The sequence below is a fragment of the Populus euphratica genome, unplaced genomic scaffold (assembly GCF_000495115.2).
Source record: "Populus euphratica unplaced genomic scaffold, PopEup_1.0 scaffold5.1, whole genome shotgun sequence".
In the NCBI taxonomy this organism is placed as follows: domain Eukaryota; kingdom Viridiplantae; phylum Streptophyta; class Magnoliopsida; order Malpighiales; family Salicaceae; genus Populus; species Populus euphratica.
The window spans coordinates 4,254,593-4,273,343 of NW_011499848.1; the positions used below are offsets into that span (position 1 = coordinate 4,254,593).

An 18,751-nucleotide genomic window follows, 5' to 3' on the forward strand; every position below is an offset into this window, starting at 1 on the left:
ATCTGCAAATAATTATCACTATCAATAGTTTTTCTTTTTGGTGGAACATTATAATAGTTGGTTGTATGTGTTATTATGTGTACCTCTACGTCCTGCTGAGTGCCTGACATCTGAATAAATACTGTATTTACGGCATGGGAAAGACGGGTCCTAGGCATATTAATATGACCAAACATTCTATTAAAAAGAGTTGATAATGTTGCCCATCATATTAATTCAAAACAAGGAGGAGTATTGATATCATTAGAGTTAGAACCCACCTAAAATTTTGTCTGGCTCATGATTTTTGACGTAGGGCTGTAAACATGGGTTGTTTCGTTCCTGTCAACACTGCAGGAAAGATCATTGTTGATAGCAGAGGCTATCAATGGTAACTACAGCATGTTTTCTTCTTATAATTTTTATTCCCAAGACACTAACTAGAGGATTAAACTTTTTGGACGATTACCGGTAGGGATGGGATGATAATTTTATCCAAGTTAAAAATCAGGTTTAGATATGGTATATAGATATTGTTCTGCTGAATCTGAAACCTTATCCCAACCCTATCCGATGTAAATCATTAATCCTACAAACTAAAAAGTTACAATATTGTCCAACTATATATATATTGAAAAATTAGGGTTGCCGTTTCTCCCTTATCTCCAATGGTAATGAACACCGCGAATTAGATTTATTAATATTTATATTAATAAATTATTAAGGAGCTAATTCTCCAATTATGTATAAGGCTTCTTTATTTTACAAAGTTCGAGCCGGTAAAACTTGATGTATTTCAGAATAATAGTTTTATTGAATCCTTTGTTTTTTAACTGAAATTTTGTAAATTTACATCGTTAAAAACAATCTCCAGCCCACAGCAACATCAAAAGGTTGACATTCGAGTATATCACATGTGTTATGGATATTCGTACTAATTAGTTTCTTAAGTGATATCGCAACAAATAATTCCTCGTGAACCTAATTTGTTTTCCCATAGAACATGACATTGTTTTTTATTAGACTTGACATATGAACTTAGTTGAGATAAAATAGGTTCAATTTAGAAAATGAATCTTTTGGAGCTCGTTTTCTTGCTGGAATCTATTCGGGGAACTTCAATATGAGGAAGAGATTTTTGCTATATTTCTTACCTATCTAAATAAAATAAATATAAAAAATCTTTAAAATAGACCGAAAAGATTCATCTACAATAGGCTCAATAAAAACATCTCCTCACCAAAGCTTAGTATCCTAAACTTAAAGTACAATAAGGCCAATAAAAATAACCCAACTCCTTAAAGAACATGGAATCGGGCAAAAAATTTAAGTTCATGTAAAGTATACGCAGTATTAGATGTGCTGTCACATCCACTATAGGCATGACATGTCTAGCATCCCTGTTGGCTCTGGCTTTCATGCATTAATCTAATGTACTCGAGTTAGAAAGCATATCTTGAGACTAAGGTGCTTGAATCTCAATAATGCGTCTAAATTTATTTTTTATTTTTAATAGGTTGAAGATTTTTTTATATATTTCTCAATATTTTATATTAATTTAACATATATTATTTTGAATAAAATATAACTCAAAATATTATAAAGATAAAACTACATTTCAAACCTTTCTATTTAAAAAAAAAACCAAGATTCATTGATCATAAATATATCATGAAACATTTAGAATAAAAATTTACAATTTTCTCATTTATGACTACATAGTTATTCATGACTATATACTTATTTTAAAAGTATATTTGTTTGAAATATTATTATATTTTATTTTTTTATAAATTTATTAATTTTACTATCAGAGAGTTTTCATATCCTTCAAAAAAGATTTTTTACATATAATAATTATCAGTCATTTGACTTATCAGACATCATCTAGTACCAATTATTAGCTCTTTGGTTTTTTTATATCAAACCACTAGATACCTTAATTATAAAGAATGTATCGAATTACTTAAATTAAAAAATTAGTTAATTATTTAATATATCAATCTTATTTTAAAATATTTTAAATTTTAAAAATTATTAATTTTTTAAAAAAATATTTGCTCATGATTACAAGTTGTAAATTAGATGAGCTGCATCAAAACAATGGAAAGAGTTTTTTGAGTTGAAGGCACGCTTCTTGTCACTCCATTACCGTCTTGTTTAAATATTTATATTTATAAATTATTCATTAAGTTTTGAATATTTAATTGGTATCCATTACCGTCTTGTTTGGTGACTTCTTTCAAGCTTGTTTTTGTCCTATTATTTTGTGTGGCTTTGTTGGTTGTAGTATGCATGTGACTTATATGTGTGTTTTATTACGTGGTTGAAGATTTTAGTTTATTTTTAAAAGGAAAATATATTAAATTTTCTGTTTTTATATTTGTTCGAGTGATTGATCTTGATAAATTTTATTTTCTTGTATAAATTTTATTTTCTTGTATAAAATAAAATAGAAGCTTTGGGAAGTATATTAAATTCTCTTTGTTGTGGTGATTTTTTTTTTTAATATATTCGTTATGGAAATTTTGGTTTATTTTTTAAAGAATGATATATCAAGTTCTTTGTTGCTGACTTACTTTACTAGTTCAGGTATGGATCTTGGTGTATTTTATTTCCTTGAGATGCTTCGGATGTACGAGGCTTATCCTATTTTTTTGCTACAATCTTGTGTACAAGTGAATTTTATCGATGCAAATTTTATTGATTTTTAATTATTTTTTTATATTAATGTGAATTTAATCGGGTTAGGTTTGATTGGGCATGAATGCCTAATAAATACCTGTTGAATACTTGAAACATGATCGGGTCGGTTTCGTTTATGCGTGCCCAATTATCCGAATTAGATTTATTAATATTTATATTAAATTTATTATTCACCAAGTAAAAAATTTAAATATTTATAAATTATTCATTGAGTTTTGAATATTTAATTGGTATCCATTATCGTCTTGTTTGGTGACTTTTTTCAAGCTTGTTTTTTTCCTATTATTTTTTGTGGCTTTGTTGGTTGTAGTATGCATGTGACTTATATGTGTGTTTTATTACGTGGTTGAAGATTTTAGTTTATTTTTAAAAGGAAAATATATTAAATTTTCTGTTTTTATATTTATTCAAGTGATTGATCTTGATGAATTTTATTTTCTTGTATAAAATAAAATAGAAGCTTTGGAAAGTATATTAAATTATCTTGGTTGTGGTGATTTTTTTTTAATATATTCGTAATGGAGATTTTGGTTTATTTTTTAAAGGATGATATATCAAGTTCTTTGTTGCTGACTTACTTTACTAGTTCAGGTATGGATCTTGGTGTATTTTATTTCCTTGAGATGCTTCGGATGTACGAGGCTTATCCTATTTTTTTTGCTACAATCTTGTGTACAAGTGAATTTGATCAATGCAAATTTTATTGATTTTTAATTGTTTTTTTTTGTATTAATGTGAATTTAATCGGGTCCGTGTTGAATACTTGAAACATGATCGGGTTGGTTTAGTTTATGCGTACCAATTATATAGGTTTGGGTAATTTTTTTAATCAAATTAAGGTGTAAATATTTAAAAATTCAACTCATAGATACTCATTACAATCCCTAATTACCAACAATCCAATTTCAAATCCCAATAATTTGTTAAAAATATATCACTTGAATCAGTAGCAATTAGAAAGAAGAAAAAGAAATATTGATCCAATTCTTGCTCTTTTAATGTTTGTTCTCATTTTTTTTCTTTTATCTTTTTTTTTTGGTACAGAGAAGGTGTTTGGTGGTTCTAAAGAATATCTTAAATGTTATAAAACGATAATAGTAATTTTTTAAAATATTTTTTATATAGAAATATATTAAAATAATATTTTTTTATTTTTTAAAAATTTATTTTTAATAATTTAAAAATATATAAAAATTAATTTAAAATAAAAAAAATTATTTTTTTCTAAATATTTTTAAAACATGAAAATAAACGGATTTCAAGAAGCACGAGAAGAAACTCCCTGGAGCTCTAAACCCACATGGCCAGTTGCAGCAAAAACCAACAAACAAAATGTAAGATGCGTATAATTTGAGGGTGAAATCGAGTGACGTGAAATGATAATGATGAATTCATGAAAACTCCATGATTGAATTGAGTTTTTCACTGTTGCGACTGGTAGAGTGAGGGATCAATGGGCGAGTACTGCCTTCTACATAGTTTTTTTTTTTTTTCATGCAAATTAAGTCTTTTGTTGAAATAAAAGAATTTTTAAATTTTAAGTTAGGAAATATAAATAATGAGTTTTTAGACATTCTAGTTATGATTATTTTAAAGTTATTTCAGTGATGAGTCAATAATTAAACTCTTGGACAGTTTCAAATATTAAATCTCTTGCTTTTGACAATGATGAAATTAATTAGAAGCTCTATGTATCCTTCACTCAGTTATTACTTTGATAGTATTTTTTTTTTCAACATCATTTATATTACGTTAAAGTCACTCTATGCCTTTAAACGCATAATTTGATATCACTACCAATCAATTTCTCGAGTTTTTCACATGAACATTAATTAGATCATTCTTAATTTTCATTACACTTTGCATTTTGTTTAGCAGTAAACATGACGTGCACATAGTACTCACAATTTTCTACGTAACCACATTTAAACTTTTCTCTAGGAAAATATCATACATTGCCTACATTTTTCAATCCGAATGTTGTTTCCTTCACTTGATCATTTTTTTTTAGATTAATGCGGGTGTCCGGGTCAGCTTGCGTGCACCACGACTAATCTCATAGGCCTTGAAGTTAACGACCATGTAAGCCTCTAGTGGTCATCATATGAGTAACCAAGAACTCGAATCTGAGACCATAGAAGAAGCAAACCCCTTAATCCCAAGTTTTTACCACTTGATTACTACCTAAATAGTTACTTGATCATTTATTTTTATTTTGTATTCGATGGTACATTAATTTTTTTTGACTTAAAAATAACATATTCTCACCACCACTCTCTCCAAGCCCAAGCATGTTTGTTATGTTTTTTGGGTCTCGATCTAGAATCAACCACCCACCCACACCTCAATTTATCCTCAATTTCAGAAATCAGAACAACATCGTGTACCATCCAGTAGCGCACATTGTAGCATGTAAATATTTTTCAACTATTATCACTAACTTTTTAAACACAGTAACTTTTCAACCATTATACTATATTATCATATAGTAATGAGCAGTTATTTGTTTTTTGTTAATTGCTGTCAAGACTCTTCGTTTCTTTTATAAATAGAGAAAAAGATGAGAAAGTAAGATCAATGAAAAAGAGAAAGATAATGAAATTGTGAGAGTGAAAAAATACATATTTAAGAGAAATACTAAGTGTAAAAGTAAAATATTAAGTTTTGAAATTATATCGAGGTAAGTTGAGTGTTTATATTATTTTTTAAATAATATATAATCTGCTATTTCTGTTATCATACCTAATTTTAAAGAACCATGTAAATCTATTTATTTCTGTTTTTATTTGTATTTTTCTGATCCAGTATGCAGAGCACACATCAAATTCTCTATACAGGGCAAGATATCTTTTTTGTCGCTAATGTTTACTTACCGCTAACATGCTACCTCAAGAAACATTTATCAACCACTCACTTCTTCACCATCGACACAACGAGATACCATAATTTTTTAGGTATTTTTGTTGTTTCATTAAACCATTGTCAGAGGGTAAGTTGAGATGTTTATAAATGCCTTGTGTTGTCAAGAAAACAGAGGATGTAAGGATTAAAGAACAGCTAGTTCTTCCAAAATTCTTGTTCCTCTTTCTTCTCTGTTCTCCCTCTAAACACTTCTCTCTTGCTACTCGCATTTTTCCCATGATGAGAGAAAACAACTCATTAATTGAGCAGAAATTTTATTATGAAAACATTGCTTGCACATATCCACAAGCCCAGCACGTGATTAATCATGTTTTCATTTACGACAACTGTAATGTTAATAATTCGTTCCTAGTTTTCTCTATGAATAATTAATGTTATGTTTGTTAAATATTATTTACTAGAAAACATGATTGGTCAGAAAAGAACAAAATGCATGAAGGGAGCAAAGAATAATAGAAATTTTATTAAAGAAAAGAAAGTAGAAAAAAATCCAAATGGATCCTAATCTATATATTTTAGAAAATATAAAAGAAGCACGTGTGTGATATACGTGTCATACAAGGGTGGAAAAAAGATAAGAAATTATTAACTCGTGTGAAATTGAAAATTCTTATAAAATACACGTGTGAGATCATTGATTAGGCCTCATTTGATTATTAAAGTGTGCCACCTCATTTACTAGATTTTTCTGAAATGAAATGTTGCAAAACAAGGTTAAGACATGTGTAATCCATAAGCGCAAAACACGAGGATATTCCAGGTTCAAGTTATCTTCAAACCGCATACAATGTTTTTATAGTTATATCCAGGATTGGGAGTGTGTTTTTAGATTTTTTTTTCATAAATTTTTTTTCTTTAAAAAAATTAAATTTATATATTTTTTAGTGTTTTTAAATAATTTTAATATATTGATATTAAAAATAAAAAATACTTTGATATATATTTTTAAATTTACTCTCACAAAATACTTAAAAAAAAATCCGAGTCGCAATCAGAAAAACAATCTTAATTTCAACTCTTTTTTATCTGTCAACTGCCCCGCACACCCCGGCGGGGCTCTTTCATTCGGATTGTTTTCTCCTCGTGAGGTATCTTTAATTCTTCAAAATCAATGTCTGAACTCCAAAGCTTGACAACATTCAACAAAATGGGGAGAAGTAAAACATGGTAAAATTATAGCAGTACACACAAGCACAAGAACCAGCATTTTCTTTCATCAATTGATGTATGTTTTGCTTAGATAATATTTATTTTATGTATCTGTATTTCATAAACATGAAGAGTTTTACTTACTTTTCTGCAATACGTAAAAGAAATGAAGTACCCATGCATGCCACTGTAACAGTCACTAGAAGAATCTCTCCACAGTAGAAGTGCTGAAACGCAAACAAAAGTTGACCTCCCAGCAGTTGCAGAATTTTCAAGATCTTGCTCATGATGATCGTGATCCGTGACAGATACTAGCTAGCAGGATTGAATGATGATGGAACGACAGGTGAATTATCATATTCCTTTGCCCCATTTAATTTATGTGTGCAGGAGGGAGCGTTTGATACTATATTTGAAAAGTTTTTTAAAAAAAATTAATTTTTTTTTAAATTAATATATTTTTAAATTATTTTGATATGCTAATTTTAAAATTAATTTTTAAAAAATAAAAAAATATTATTAACATATTTTTTTAATAAAAAATATTTTAAAAAATAACGGCAACCATATCCTCAAACATATTATATATTTATTCATTATTTCTAAATCAAGTACATTAAAAAAACATAATTTCTCTAACATTTTCCTTTATCATATTACAAGTTTATTTCAAAAGATATTGTTTTCCATCTTTTTCAAGATAAAAGTATTTTTAAGAAATAAAAACATGCATAACAGGGGAATTAGCAATAAATAACAGTAGAGTGGTAAATAGTCTCAAATTTAATAATGAACAACTAAGTAGTAAGACATAAGGAGTATTTAATAGCAATTGAAACACATAAAAGCTTCCCTTTCAATTGTTAAATATAAAATAAAAGCCTTATTTTCTTGGATTAAAAATTGTAATAGAGGGTAGGCTATATATTCCACAACTCTGTGTAAGAGCTTTGCGCCACCATCACCATGCATGAAAAGTGTTTATATAAAAAAATATTTTATTGGAAATTAATAGTTCTGAGTAATGATCACGCCCGCGCATGGTTGTCCATCACTATTCACTCGATCGGTTGGCGTTGTGATTCGAGTGAAGTTAGCAAGCAAACATTTGGCACTGATTCAAGTGCAATCAATTAGAAAGACCTGCACAGTTTTTCTACTTATGGTTACCACTGTTCCACGCTAGACTGCCGCTCCTCCCCCCTGTTGGAACTGGGAATTAATGATTATTGCCACCATCAGGCAAAACTACAGTGAAAATGTTCTTTGTTTTTTCTTGCAATCACCATTACGACACATATCCCCAGGTCTTGATAATAATGAGTTTGTGTTTTTTTAGTATTATTAGTACTTTATATTTTTATTAATTTTAAAATTTATAAAATTAACTACGTGTAAATTAAATTGATCAAATATCTATATGGATATTCAGAGCCTATGTTACTACTCATAAATCATTTTATATTTTTCTTTTTGATTTTCTTTTTTTAATTATAAAAAAATCATAATTTATAACAATACGTTGTTTTTGTGATGATTAAATTACAAAATATATCTTTTATTTTATTTAAATTTAAAAATATTATAAAAATATATATATTACATATTAACTCAAAAAAAATCCCTCTATTTTTAGTAAAATTATCAATTATTCATTTGATTTAAAAATCCAATATTGAATCCTTCTATTTTCATATTTACTTTTAACTGTTGATCTTTTCATTTGTATTTTTGTTGGTTTCCCCCCTAAAATCTTATTTATTAATTTCTAATCAAATCAATAGTAAACTTTGATTAAGAGACCACTTATGATTTTCAAAATTAGAAAGATTAAATAAGGGAGTCCTTATTTAATACAAGAGTAATTAAATTATAATTTACGCTTAGAACTTCTTAGAACTTGCAGTGGAAGTTCCCTATTCTGCTTAGCCGCAATCAAAATCGACCAATAGTTACTCGTACATGCACATAAATTCTTACAATCTCCCGCTTCATAATTAATAAATTGTGTTTTATAAATTTTTTTGATGGATATCTTAATTTCTCTAATGTATCTATCCTGAAAATGATAAGAGACATTTGATTCAAATTTAATTCAAAATGTTCAGGCTTGAAACTTAAAAAAACAAAACAAAAAAAACAGACTACGAGCTTTAATTCAAGATGCGTTTCTGTGGTTTTGTTTAATATTAAAAATAGAGATTTTAGTTTCTATATAAAAAATGAAGAAATTTTAGTAGGATAAAGTATGTTTAACTCAGATATAGGACACTAGATCTGTGAAATTTCAAGCAATCGAAATGTAATTTGAGCTTCCCATATTTGACGTGTTACTTAGAAACGAGTCTCATCCAATGTTTAGTGAATCACTAAAGAGTGGGAAAATTTAAATTATGGGCCGAGTACTCGACCTAATATAATCGCAATTTAAATTCCTTGATTTTATTTTTATTTTTTAAAATTTTAATGATTTTGACTCAAGATTTCGAACCAGTTGTGATTGCCGTGGGAAAAACAATATATCCTGGAAGTCTTGGTTTTCTTCACTTACGAGTAGAATATGACTATGGAGGCCCAAAGGAAGGTTGGACCAGAGCCCAAATAAGAGTTATGATTCAGGGCCTGTAATCCTAGACCATTAGAAAAAGGTATTCTATCCAAATACCTACCAATTGGGCTGACAATCCTTATCCCAAAACACCAACACGCCAATTGGGCTGACAATCCTTATCCCAAACCAACTAGAGATTGAAACTCCTCGACAATCTCACCGTCCATTCATTCAATCAGAGTTTATAGCGCATCAATCTGCTTAAAGGACATTTTGGCCATCGTCTCATCATTTTTTTTTAAAATTTATTTTTTTTAAGATTATTTTGATGCATCAGAGTAAAAAATAAATTTTAAAAAATAAGATATTATTTTAATATATTTATTTAAAAACAAAAAACATCTTGAAAAGTGCTATAATATGATGTTGAAAGTGTTCACCGTTAAGTTATGCTTATAAATTGAAAGGTCCTTAATCAGGTTTCAGAGGAGAGGATGAAAGAGAGCAGTTTTCTCCCCTTCACTATCATAAGCAGGTAAGCTATCTATATTAATATCAACACTCAAATTCTTAAATCAAATTTAATTAATTACGTCCTTTTAAAATGTTGACATGTATTGAAATTTTAAGAGTGCAGGACTGGTGGTGTTCCACGTATGAAAATTTGAAGCCATGCGAAGTCTGGATTTCAATTATCTAGAAACTCAACGGAGGCTGTTGATATTTAATTAGCTATAAAATATTATTATTACACACACTCTCTCTCTACTTTCTTGCATATCTAGAATTCTAGAGGTTGAATTTAATTGATAAGAATATAAATTTATTTTTTAAAAATTATTAATTCAATTTTCACAAATCTTAAAATTACTGAAAATTTATATATTCATTAATTTTAAAATTTATAAAATTAATCAAGATATATATAAATTAATCTAAAACACTCATGTTACTAAAATAAATAAATAAAAGAATGTATATCTATCAACCGTAACGATCCAAATGAATGTCGCCTGGAGAAAATCATTTCCTTCATCCGACGGGTATGGGTGCGGTTAGTTAATTTTCATATTTAACATGGTGTCGACAGTTCGATGCATGCAGCGCTGCTAGCTGCTATTTCCTTTCTATCTAGAGTAGTCTAAGCTCCTAGATATAGCATGCTAATTATAGCTACTGAAGCTCAAGGAATCACTAACGGCAATCACCGCCAACGACTTTTGTGCTGAGCCGAGTAATTCAAACTGTGCGGGTCTATGACTCCGTCCGAAGCCAAAGTTACTGGTTGGACATGTTAATTTATGTGGGATGGGTAAGTCAATCTAACATCATGTCGTTTTATTTTCTGGAGACAAGCCTTGTCTTTCCCTTTTTCTATCCTGACTGAGTCGATTTTAAGTTGATGTTCTTTCAAAACTCGAGACCAAAAGCCAGATCAGGCAAGTCCTAGATTGCCTCGTATAGCGGATAGCTTAATTTCCACCTCCTAACCAAATATGGGGTGCCACTACTCCTAAAAAATAAGGTATTCCACCTCCTAACCAAATATGGGGTGCCATATTTTTCTACTCCTAAAAAATAAGTTTGTTTTAGCAAGGAATAATGATTTTTACAATCAAGTGTTTAATCTTTACTTTCATTTAAATAAGTATTTAATCTTCTAATTTTGTATAATAAAGTATATATCTAAGTAAATGTATATTAATCAAGTGTTGATAAATCCATTAAGTTATAATATAAAATTAACATCTAAGATAATATTTAGGGACGATGTCAGTAAGTAAATAAGAATGAAAATTAAAAATCCTCTTCAAAAAGATCAAAACCTAGCTGAAAATTAGAAAATCATAATTATTAACTATATATAAGTTAGAAAGACATAATTTTTCAATTTACTTTGACAGAGAAAAAAAAAAACAAAGTTTGAAAGGCTAAAGAAGTTTCTACTTTCTATATCCAAAGCTCCGACGTTTATCTATATAAATGAAAAGGAATAGATTATATTTTTAGGAAATGAAATTAAGAAATTTTTATCAACACTGATTTCTTAAAAAATTACTAAAACAAATTTCTCATTTTACACGTCTAAAAAAAATTTCACTTTGCCCTTGATATTTACATTTTCTCCCATACAATCTCTTTTCACTTTTTGGATACAAAGTTTTTGTAGACCATCAAAATAAAAATTAATTTTTAAAAATTAAAAAAATGATATTAGTTTTTTTTAAAAAAAAACCCACAATTAAGAATTAAAAAAATCTAAAAAGCCTAGTAAAGTAAAAATAATAAAATAAACAGCCCAATGAGTTGGATGGTTGTGGTCTTAGTCCTTTGCAAGTTGCAATTTTAAGGGTCACGCAACGTTGTGAAACAAAAATGTTGTTTTTTTTTTTGTGGTGCAAAAATATTTTTTTAAAAATTAATTATTTATATTGTTTTAATAGATTAATATTAAAAATAAATTTTTAAAAATAAAAAATATTTAAAAAAATAAATACAATCACTGTAGTAGTATTACCAAACATTACCAAACGTTTCGTAATTGCATGAAATTTACAACAACATTTGCATTTTTCTCGTACGACCCTGCACGATCAACCGCAGTGATAAAAGCCGGCCGTAAACCGTCCTTAATATTTTCGTCCTCGTACTGGGATCCATGAATGTTTTCAACCACACATGAAGAGGATGTAATTAATGATGAAAAGGAGGGGTCGTTATATTTAATTAAAGATAGGAAGATATATATATTAAAGCACCAATTATTCATGGAAAATATGTCACAGCTAGCCGTGGAGAGTGTTTTTATTTTTTATTTTTCCCACACTAGTAGGGTTGAAAATAGGTGGTGGATTGTGTTATTTTTAATTCTAGTTGAAAATACTTGTTTCCATAATTTTTAATACAGTAAAGAAATACTGTAAAAGACATCTTAACTATGTTCCCGAAATACAATCCATTGCCATGTGAAATTTCTTCCCATTTCTCCGAATTGGGGCAGATTGCTTGTCTTTTTACTTTTGGTTTTCACAAGCTTGAACATTACGAGGAAATGTGAAACTTCCTGGGCGAGAAACAACCCATGAACTCAAGATGACTTCTATTTTTAGACTAATTACATGGTTAAAACTATTTAGCTAACCAAATAGCTTTTATTATTTACATTGAACCCGCATATAGCTGCGTTTCAAACCGAAGCTAAAATAACCTACTTTTTATTTATAAAAACCTGTTTTCATTTGTTTTATTTTGCATATAAAAATCAATCTCAAAGTAATTTTAACCAAGAACCTATTTTTTAATATCTATTTTTTTTAAATCACAACTAAAATTATTTTTTTTCACTTATTAAAAAAAAAACACAATCCTGACAACTAACACAGTAACAAACACTTAAAAACACAAATTCCTTCGCAAGCCACTGTGAGAGGCCCAGTGCAGGAAGCCCTAGTCATGCGTTTGTTTAGCTTACAACAGTCATTTCCCCGTCAAGTCCAGAAAAAATAAAAATCATTAGCAAAATCTGTCACTCTCTCCCTCTATGAATAAGTTACTTCATGAAGCAGACAATATAAATTTTTTTTTTAAAAAAAAAAGTGGCTAGTAGCCATGGACGTTTGAATGTGATTGGAGCCCAGTTCAAATTAATAATTGCATCCAAGGGGGGAAATTGGCTCGTCCTCGAAAAAAAGACTAAAGGAGTATAATTGGCCGAAGTGGCTTGCAGAGTGAAAGCAATGAGAAGAATTATAGGAAGACAGCCTGGAGCTTGTTGAAACTTCTTGCAAGTGTTGGTCAAAATGGGCTTGCAGAGTCCTCCTCATAAATCAATATCAGAAGGAAGAAAGCCCTGCAGCATGTCGAAATTTCTCGTAAGTAACCCAGAAAACAAATTGCCATGGACCAAGTCTAGACCAGGTTGGAAAGAATCCCTTCCATAGTGCTTTCAATCCCTCCATTCTTACTGTCTTCACCAGACAATCGTAAGAGCTCTGGTATACAGCCTTGCCATCCTTGCTTGCTGCCTGATTCATCATTCTTGTCTTCACAACATCAGCTGGGCAACTCAAAGCAGTTGCAGAAAGTCCTGACATGATGGATGCTAATGTGTGGGCATAGATATTATCAGCAGATATATGATTCTGGATGATAAATCTTTTTGCATGGTCATAACATGCTAGTTCTCCCATGTTCACCAGAAAGGCTCTTTGGATGTTCGGGAAAACTCCTTTCCACAGTCCGCCAAAGCCTTCTGCCTTTATAATCTTGCTGAAAGCATCAAGAGGCCCCGAGTACCTAGGTTGGAGACCTTGGTTCACAATACGACCATCTGCTTGCATCCGCACCTTAACCAGATCAGCAGGGCTAGCCACCACCTGTAAAACTAATGGTAAAATAAATAAAAAACTGACGGGAAACTGTCCACCAGTATGCAGAAGTTTACACATTAAATTAGTATAACTTACGGAATTAAACAGCTGGATGCTAGATTAATTGAGATAATCCTAGTCTATATGCATCTCTCCACAATGCTAATGATTTAAAATTCTGAGTCAATGCTGGGAAATGTTGAATCTTTGAGAAGGGTTAAACTGTACACAAACAATTATATTTTTACAGAGACAAACTGAAAGGTAATATGGTTGCCTTTCCTCAACTAATTTTGTCAACTGATAACCAACCAAGGAACCCGTGGAACAGCGAAACCAATTTTTCCAAACATAAGAGGGAGATTGTCTTAATCTCGACAGTAAGGATGGAGATTCTTCTGTTTGGACTGTAATACTAGAAATCATTGGAGCAGCACAAGTACCGTTGTGAATACCAAACAAATGTAAAAAAATCAAACTTATTGGTACAACTAGCTATAATAAATAAATAACTGATTGTCAAGGATATCCATTAACTATAACATTTGCTAGCTTCATAAGCTCTCAGTTTTTGTTTGATCTGCTAATTAATTGCAAAATTCTAATGCTCAAAACTAATTGAAAATTGTAGCTTTTGGTTTATACTTTTGATCACTTTCTTTCATGGTCTGAAATTATATACACCCCTCTAATCAATTCAGCATATTCAAGTACACCCCATCTTTTAATCTTCTTCTTTATGAATTACTACACTCACATTTATATCTCAATTACTGAAAAATCTAAACTTTTAAGGGAACTCCTTTAAAAAAAACAAAGGGAAAGGAAAGGAAAGAAATGAAACTTGACAGAGAAGTGAGGTTTTCGTCCTTACCTGAGCAATTACCCCAGAAAGTCCACCAAGGAGAGCTTTGGTGGAGAGAGAAACAAGATCACCACCACCGCCAGCAACTTCATTGTTAACCACCACAAGATATCTCAAATTTTCATAGCCCACAATTCGAATTGGAGTGTAGAATAGGTGTCTTAAAATGGCAGGAGAAAGGCCCTGGTAGAACCCGAGAGGACCCTGTTGGCGAATGATCTCGGAGGCCACCACGAAGGCGTTGGTGGGTTTTGTAGTGGAGGAATGGAGCTGGAGCCGGGTCTTTGTCAAGTCTATCGGGAAAGTGACTGTCTCAGCCACAATGGCTGACAGTGAGGTGAGGAGGATTTTTGTGTGGGTTTTTGGTTGCTGGTGGCCATGGCTTTCGTTCATGGGAGACGGAGAGCACAACAATGGCTGGATTTTGCCGAGAAGGAGAAGGTGTCCAATGTTTGGGCAGATGTAGCGAAACCCGTCACCTAGGACTTTTTTTTTTTTTTTGGGGGGGGGGGGGGGGGATGCTTCCCCTAATTTTGCAAAACAAATTAAATAATATTTTTAATATTAAAAACTATTTAATTAATTCCTTTATCTATTTCATGTATTTTTCCAATTTATTTTGCTTTTTGTTTTAAAAATAAGATAAATAAATAATATGAAAAGATAGATGAAAAAAGAAAACATTTCTTAAAAACTCTTAAAACTAAAGGAAGTGTTTAATTTATTTTTACAATACTAAAAGGAATGATTTATAAATTACTCTCTCACTCTCTCTATTTTTTAAGTTGTTTACTTTACATTTTATTTTTTTTGTTACCAGATATTTTAAATTTTGAGTACACAGAAATTGGACCTGATGTTTTTTGTTTAATATCCTGGTCAGGACCAGAAACCATAGGGGAATGGTGCTGGGGCCAATAACGAGGACGAGGCGCGCACAGCTAGACGCCTATTTCATTCAAATGAAGACACGCAAGGCAACGCACAACTATCTACAAGACAACACATCACTTGTAGATGGGGAAGCCACGATAACCAGGTTAATGAAAATGCAAAGAACAGTTAACTTTAGGATAGCTTTATTAGATTTTAAGTTTTTTTTTTATTCAATAGTTATGAGTTTGATTTATTTAGTTTCAATAAAAATTTATATAATTATTAATTTTAGAATTTATAAAATTAATTAAGATATATATAATTTGACCTGAATATCAACATTAATTAAAAAAATAAAAAAATCTTATCATAATAGCATATTAATCAATCGATGAAAAACTTTCAAAAATTGCATAATGAGAAATTTCCTAATAGTATCTTACATTAACATTAGCAATGAACATTTATTATAATCTGTAATTAAGTAATTAATGAAGATCAGAGGTTTACCAATAGCATCTTACATTAACATTAGCGATGTCCATTTATGCACTAAACCTATCATGCTGCTCACAGGGAGGTTTGGATAAAACCTTACTTGCTCTAGTTCTTGTAGCATCAGAAGAGGAGCAGGATTCAAATTTTAGATGCAAAGAGGAAAGTAAGGCAACTAAAAGTGCATTGATATGGTGCCAGTACTTGTTTTCTAGACAAAAATACATAAAATCATTCAAAATCAAAATCAAACTTCACCCATGCATGCTCCCCATGCAAATGAAACCCAAGACTTATCATCCTGCTACACTAATAAATTGGTCATTGATCTATGTGCACAACAAGGTGAGGGTGAGGGAGGGAGAATCAACAATGGCCTCCTTTTACTAAATCTATTTGTTTATAAATTAAAACTTTAACTTTGTGAAATTTCGAAAACTCTTTCTTGCACAAGGCACCATGGCCAAGTGTTTTTCTAACTCTTTCCAGTCACTGTACCATAGTTTTCTGAAGGCAATACATGCCCAGTGAAACATGCTAGTTTTAATGCACAATCAGAAACATGAGAGCAGCCACAACCACGACATTCTGGATTCTTTAGGTGAGAACGCAGACAGACAGCCGTCATATTCTGTTTGTTACATCAGAATCTCGTAATCATTATTTATGTTAAGGCAAAACTATGAAGAAAAAACATAAATAATAGCAGTTGTCTTCGCTGCCTTATTTTTAGGAATCGGTAGGGAGAAGTGAGGTTAAGAATGCAAAAAACCTACCTATCAGGATAGTCAACAATAATCTCAAATAGTTTAGAAATCCTCAAATCTTGCGCAATGTATCACAAGCAAAATACTCTAGCCGCAACTGCCATCTAACAAGTCCTTCAGAGGGAGCATTAATTCCAGGATAACATGCAGAAGGGTAAGTCGCTAGAGGTGATCGGAGACGTGGTGAAAGGATATTATAGCTAGCAGTATCACCATGATAGGCAAGTAGTGCATGCAAGACAGCCTGTAATTATTGCTGAAGGAAGATATACAGGCAGATAAAAATAGAAAGTGTAACATAATAACAAAAAACGATGTAAGCAATGCATGAAATGGCAGAGCATTATTTATGTTTGCAGATTCCAGGTGATTGGACACAGGGCACCTTAAATGACATCAAACAGAGTAGGATTTGCTATAGCTTCTCTTTGCAGCGCAAAACATTTTAAATTAGCTTATCTTTATAGTGCAATAAATGTTTGTGCATCTAGTCCATGACAGTCCCTCTGCATTGCCCAAAATTGACTATAATGCGGTTTCAGAGAGCAGTTATATTACAGCCACTCAATTAACGTGACAATTGCAGTTCCCAATTTAATGTACCTCATGGATGAAATTACCAGACGATAAACAAATCAAGAGCTGAACATCCTTGATGCAGAAATTTTATGGGGAAGAAGAAATGGAAATGCTCATAAACACTGGAAATGACCATGATCCACTCTTTAGCCTGCCATCCAAATAGGAAATATGCTGATACAAATAAAGGTGACACGGAATTCAGAAGATAAAGGATGCAAACTAACTTAAATTAAGTTGCTCTTCTTTGTGTGTGCACACGCAAGATTAAAAATTCTAAAAATTGTCAGATATAATATGGTAAAGGAAAAAAGAATCACAGTGGAATTCAATGACTTTTTGGCCAAGCATTGATTGCATAGAAAATCAAATGCTTGCTCACCTTCAGAAGCAAAAGAATGGCAGAAGCATATGTACTTTCAGTCGTAGATGTAAATCCAAGACTTCCAAGGTAACGTGCAACCATTCCAATACTCTTCACCAATTTGTTATTCTCTGCAAATTTCCCTCGAAGATAGCATTCATCAATATCCATCGCACTATTCCCATGTAACATTTTCCCCTTCCCATCTAAATCCATGTCATCTTTATCTAGAGAATCATCGTCATTGCCATTAAACATTCCATCCATTATTGTACTCAGCTCCTCCAGCCTTCCCTTAAAATACCAGTGTGGTATTTCTAAGAACATTATAAATCACGGAAACAACGCTACGAGTTAACCATACCATCAAAACAATTTTAGTTGAGCATAAATAGCTAATAACAAGAAGCAAACTGATTCCGAGGCACGCATACCAGGAAAATGGAGAGGAAGATTAGAAATGAGAACCGAAGAAACCATCAATTGATACTGAGAAAAAAGATATTCTCTTTCGTTATCCGAGTCAGGTTTTCCTTCCAGTAATAAAGCATGAACTAAAAGTAACAATCATTTTTCCTGCTACTGTTGTTCTAATGACAATGACATAAATTCAATTGAAATATCTTCATACCCCTAAGACCATGTTATTTGAGTTTTTTAAGCAAGGACAAAACAGTATTTTTACTGCTCTAATCCACAGAAAACCGTGTCTTGGTGCTTAATTCCTCTTGGTTTTTTTTTTTTTTTCGTTTTTTTGTAATGGTATTGGAAAAGCTGTGAGATCTGATGAGAGAGTACTGAAGACTTTCACGCAAGCGTTTAAAGATAATGGCTGAAGACTTTTATGCAAGCGTTTAAAGATAATGGCGTTCGGTGGCTATGGAGAAGGCACTAAAGTTGGGAAGGAGTGCTTGGAAAGGTGGTCAAGAAACAAGCCTTGAGGTCCCTCCTTGACTCTTGACACCATGAACCAAAGTTAATGAGCCGGTAGCAATGAAAGGAATTTTTTTTTTTAGCATTGCAAGCTTGTTTTGATCAATATGTTATAGCTAATGTTTTTGTGGGATGTGTCTGAAATTTTGTTTGCACCATTTATAAGAAAAAACCCTTGCAATATCGGGTAAAAAC

General features: G+C 31.0%; 2 protein-coding genes across 3 annotated transcripts; both read right to left on the reverse strand.

The window, feature by feature from the left end:
• Positions 1-12,996: 12,996 nt before the first annotated feature.
• UCP3 (Mitochondrial substrate carrier family protein) lies at positions 12,997-15,037 on the reverse strand. Its single transcript, XM_011014716.1, has 2 exons — positions 14,552-15,037; positions 12,997-13,683 (listed from the first exon to the last, which is right to left on the reverse strand). Exons 1-2 carry the CDS (start codon positions 14,933-14,935, stop codon positions 13,141-13,143), a joined length of 927 nt encoding a protein of 308 aa, XP_011013018.1. The 5' UTR covers positions 14,936-15,037; the 3' UTR covers positions 12,997-13,140.
• Positions 15,038-15,927: 890 nt separating this feature from the next.
• On the reverse strand, positions 15,928-18,125 carry LOC105117134 (anaphase-promoting complex subunit 2-like). Of its 2 annotated transcripts, none has more exons than XM_011014695.1 (3): positions 18,058-18,125; positions 17,642-17,940; positions 15,928-17,410 (listed from the first exon to the last, which is right to left on the reverse strand). In XM_011014695.1, the coding sequence occupies exons 1-3, from the start codon at positions 18,101-18,103 to the stop codon at positions 17,297-17,299; spliced, it is 459 nt and encodes a 152-aa protein (XP_011012997.1). In that variant the 5' UTR covers positions 18,104-18,125; the 3' UTR covers positions 15,928-17,296. The 2 variants fall into 2 exon arrangements, with proteins under 2 accessions (XP_011012997.1, XP_011013006.1); XM_011014704.1 differs by having other exon boundaries at positions 15,928-17,433.
• Between the last annotated feature and the right edge of the window lie 626 nt (positions 18,126-18,751).

What these genes read in the sequence shown, in the direction of transcription:
- UCP3 (XM_011014716.1), bottom strand. Translation starts at nt 14,935, where the DNA reads ATGAACGAAAGCCATGGCCACCAGCAACCAAAAACCCACACAAAAATC. An exon ending in TTTCTGGGGTAATTGCTCAG is followed by an intron (nt 13,684 to 14,551) that starts GTAAGGACGAAA and finishes TTAGTTTTACAG; the next exon opens with GTGGTGGCTAGCCCTGCTGA.
- LOC105117134 (XM_011014695.1), bottom strand. Translation starts at nt 18,103, where the DNA reads ATGGTTTCTTCGGTTCTCATTTCTAATCTTCCTCTCCATTTTCCTG. An exon ending in TCTTCCTCTCCATTTTCCTG is followed by an intron (nt 17,941 to 18,057) that starts GTATGCGTGCCT and finishes TAATGTTCTTAG; the next exon opens with AAATACCACACTGGTATTTT. An exon ending in CCATTCTTTTGCTTCTGAAG is followed by an intron (nt 17,411 to 17,641) that starts GTGAGCAAGCAT and finishes TTTGGATGGCAG; the next exon opens with GCTAAAGAGTGGATCATGGT.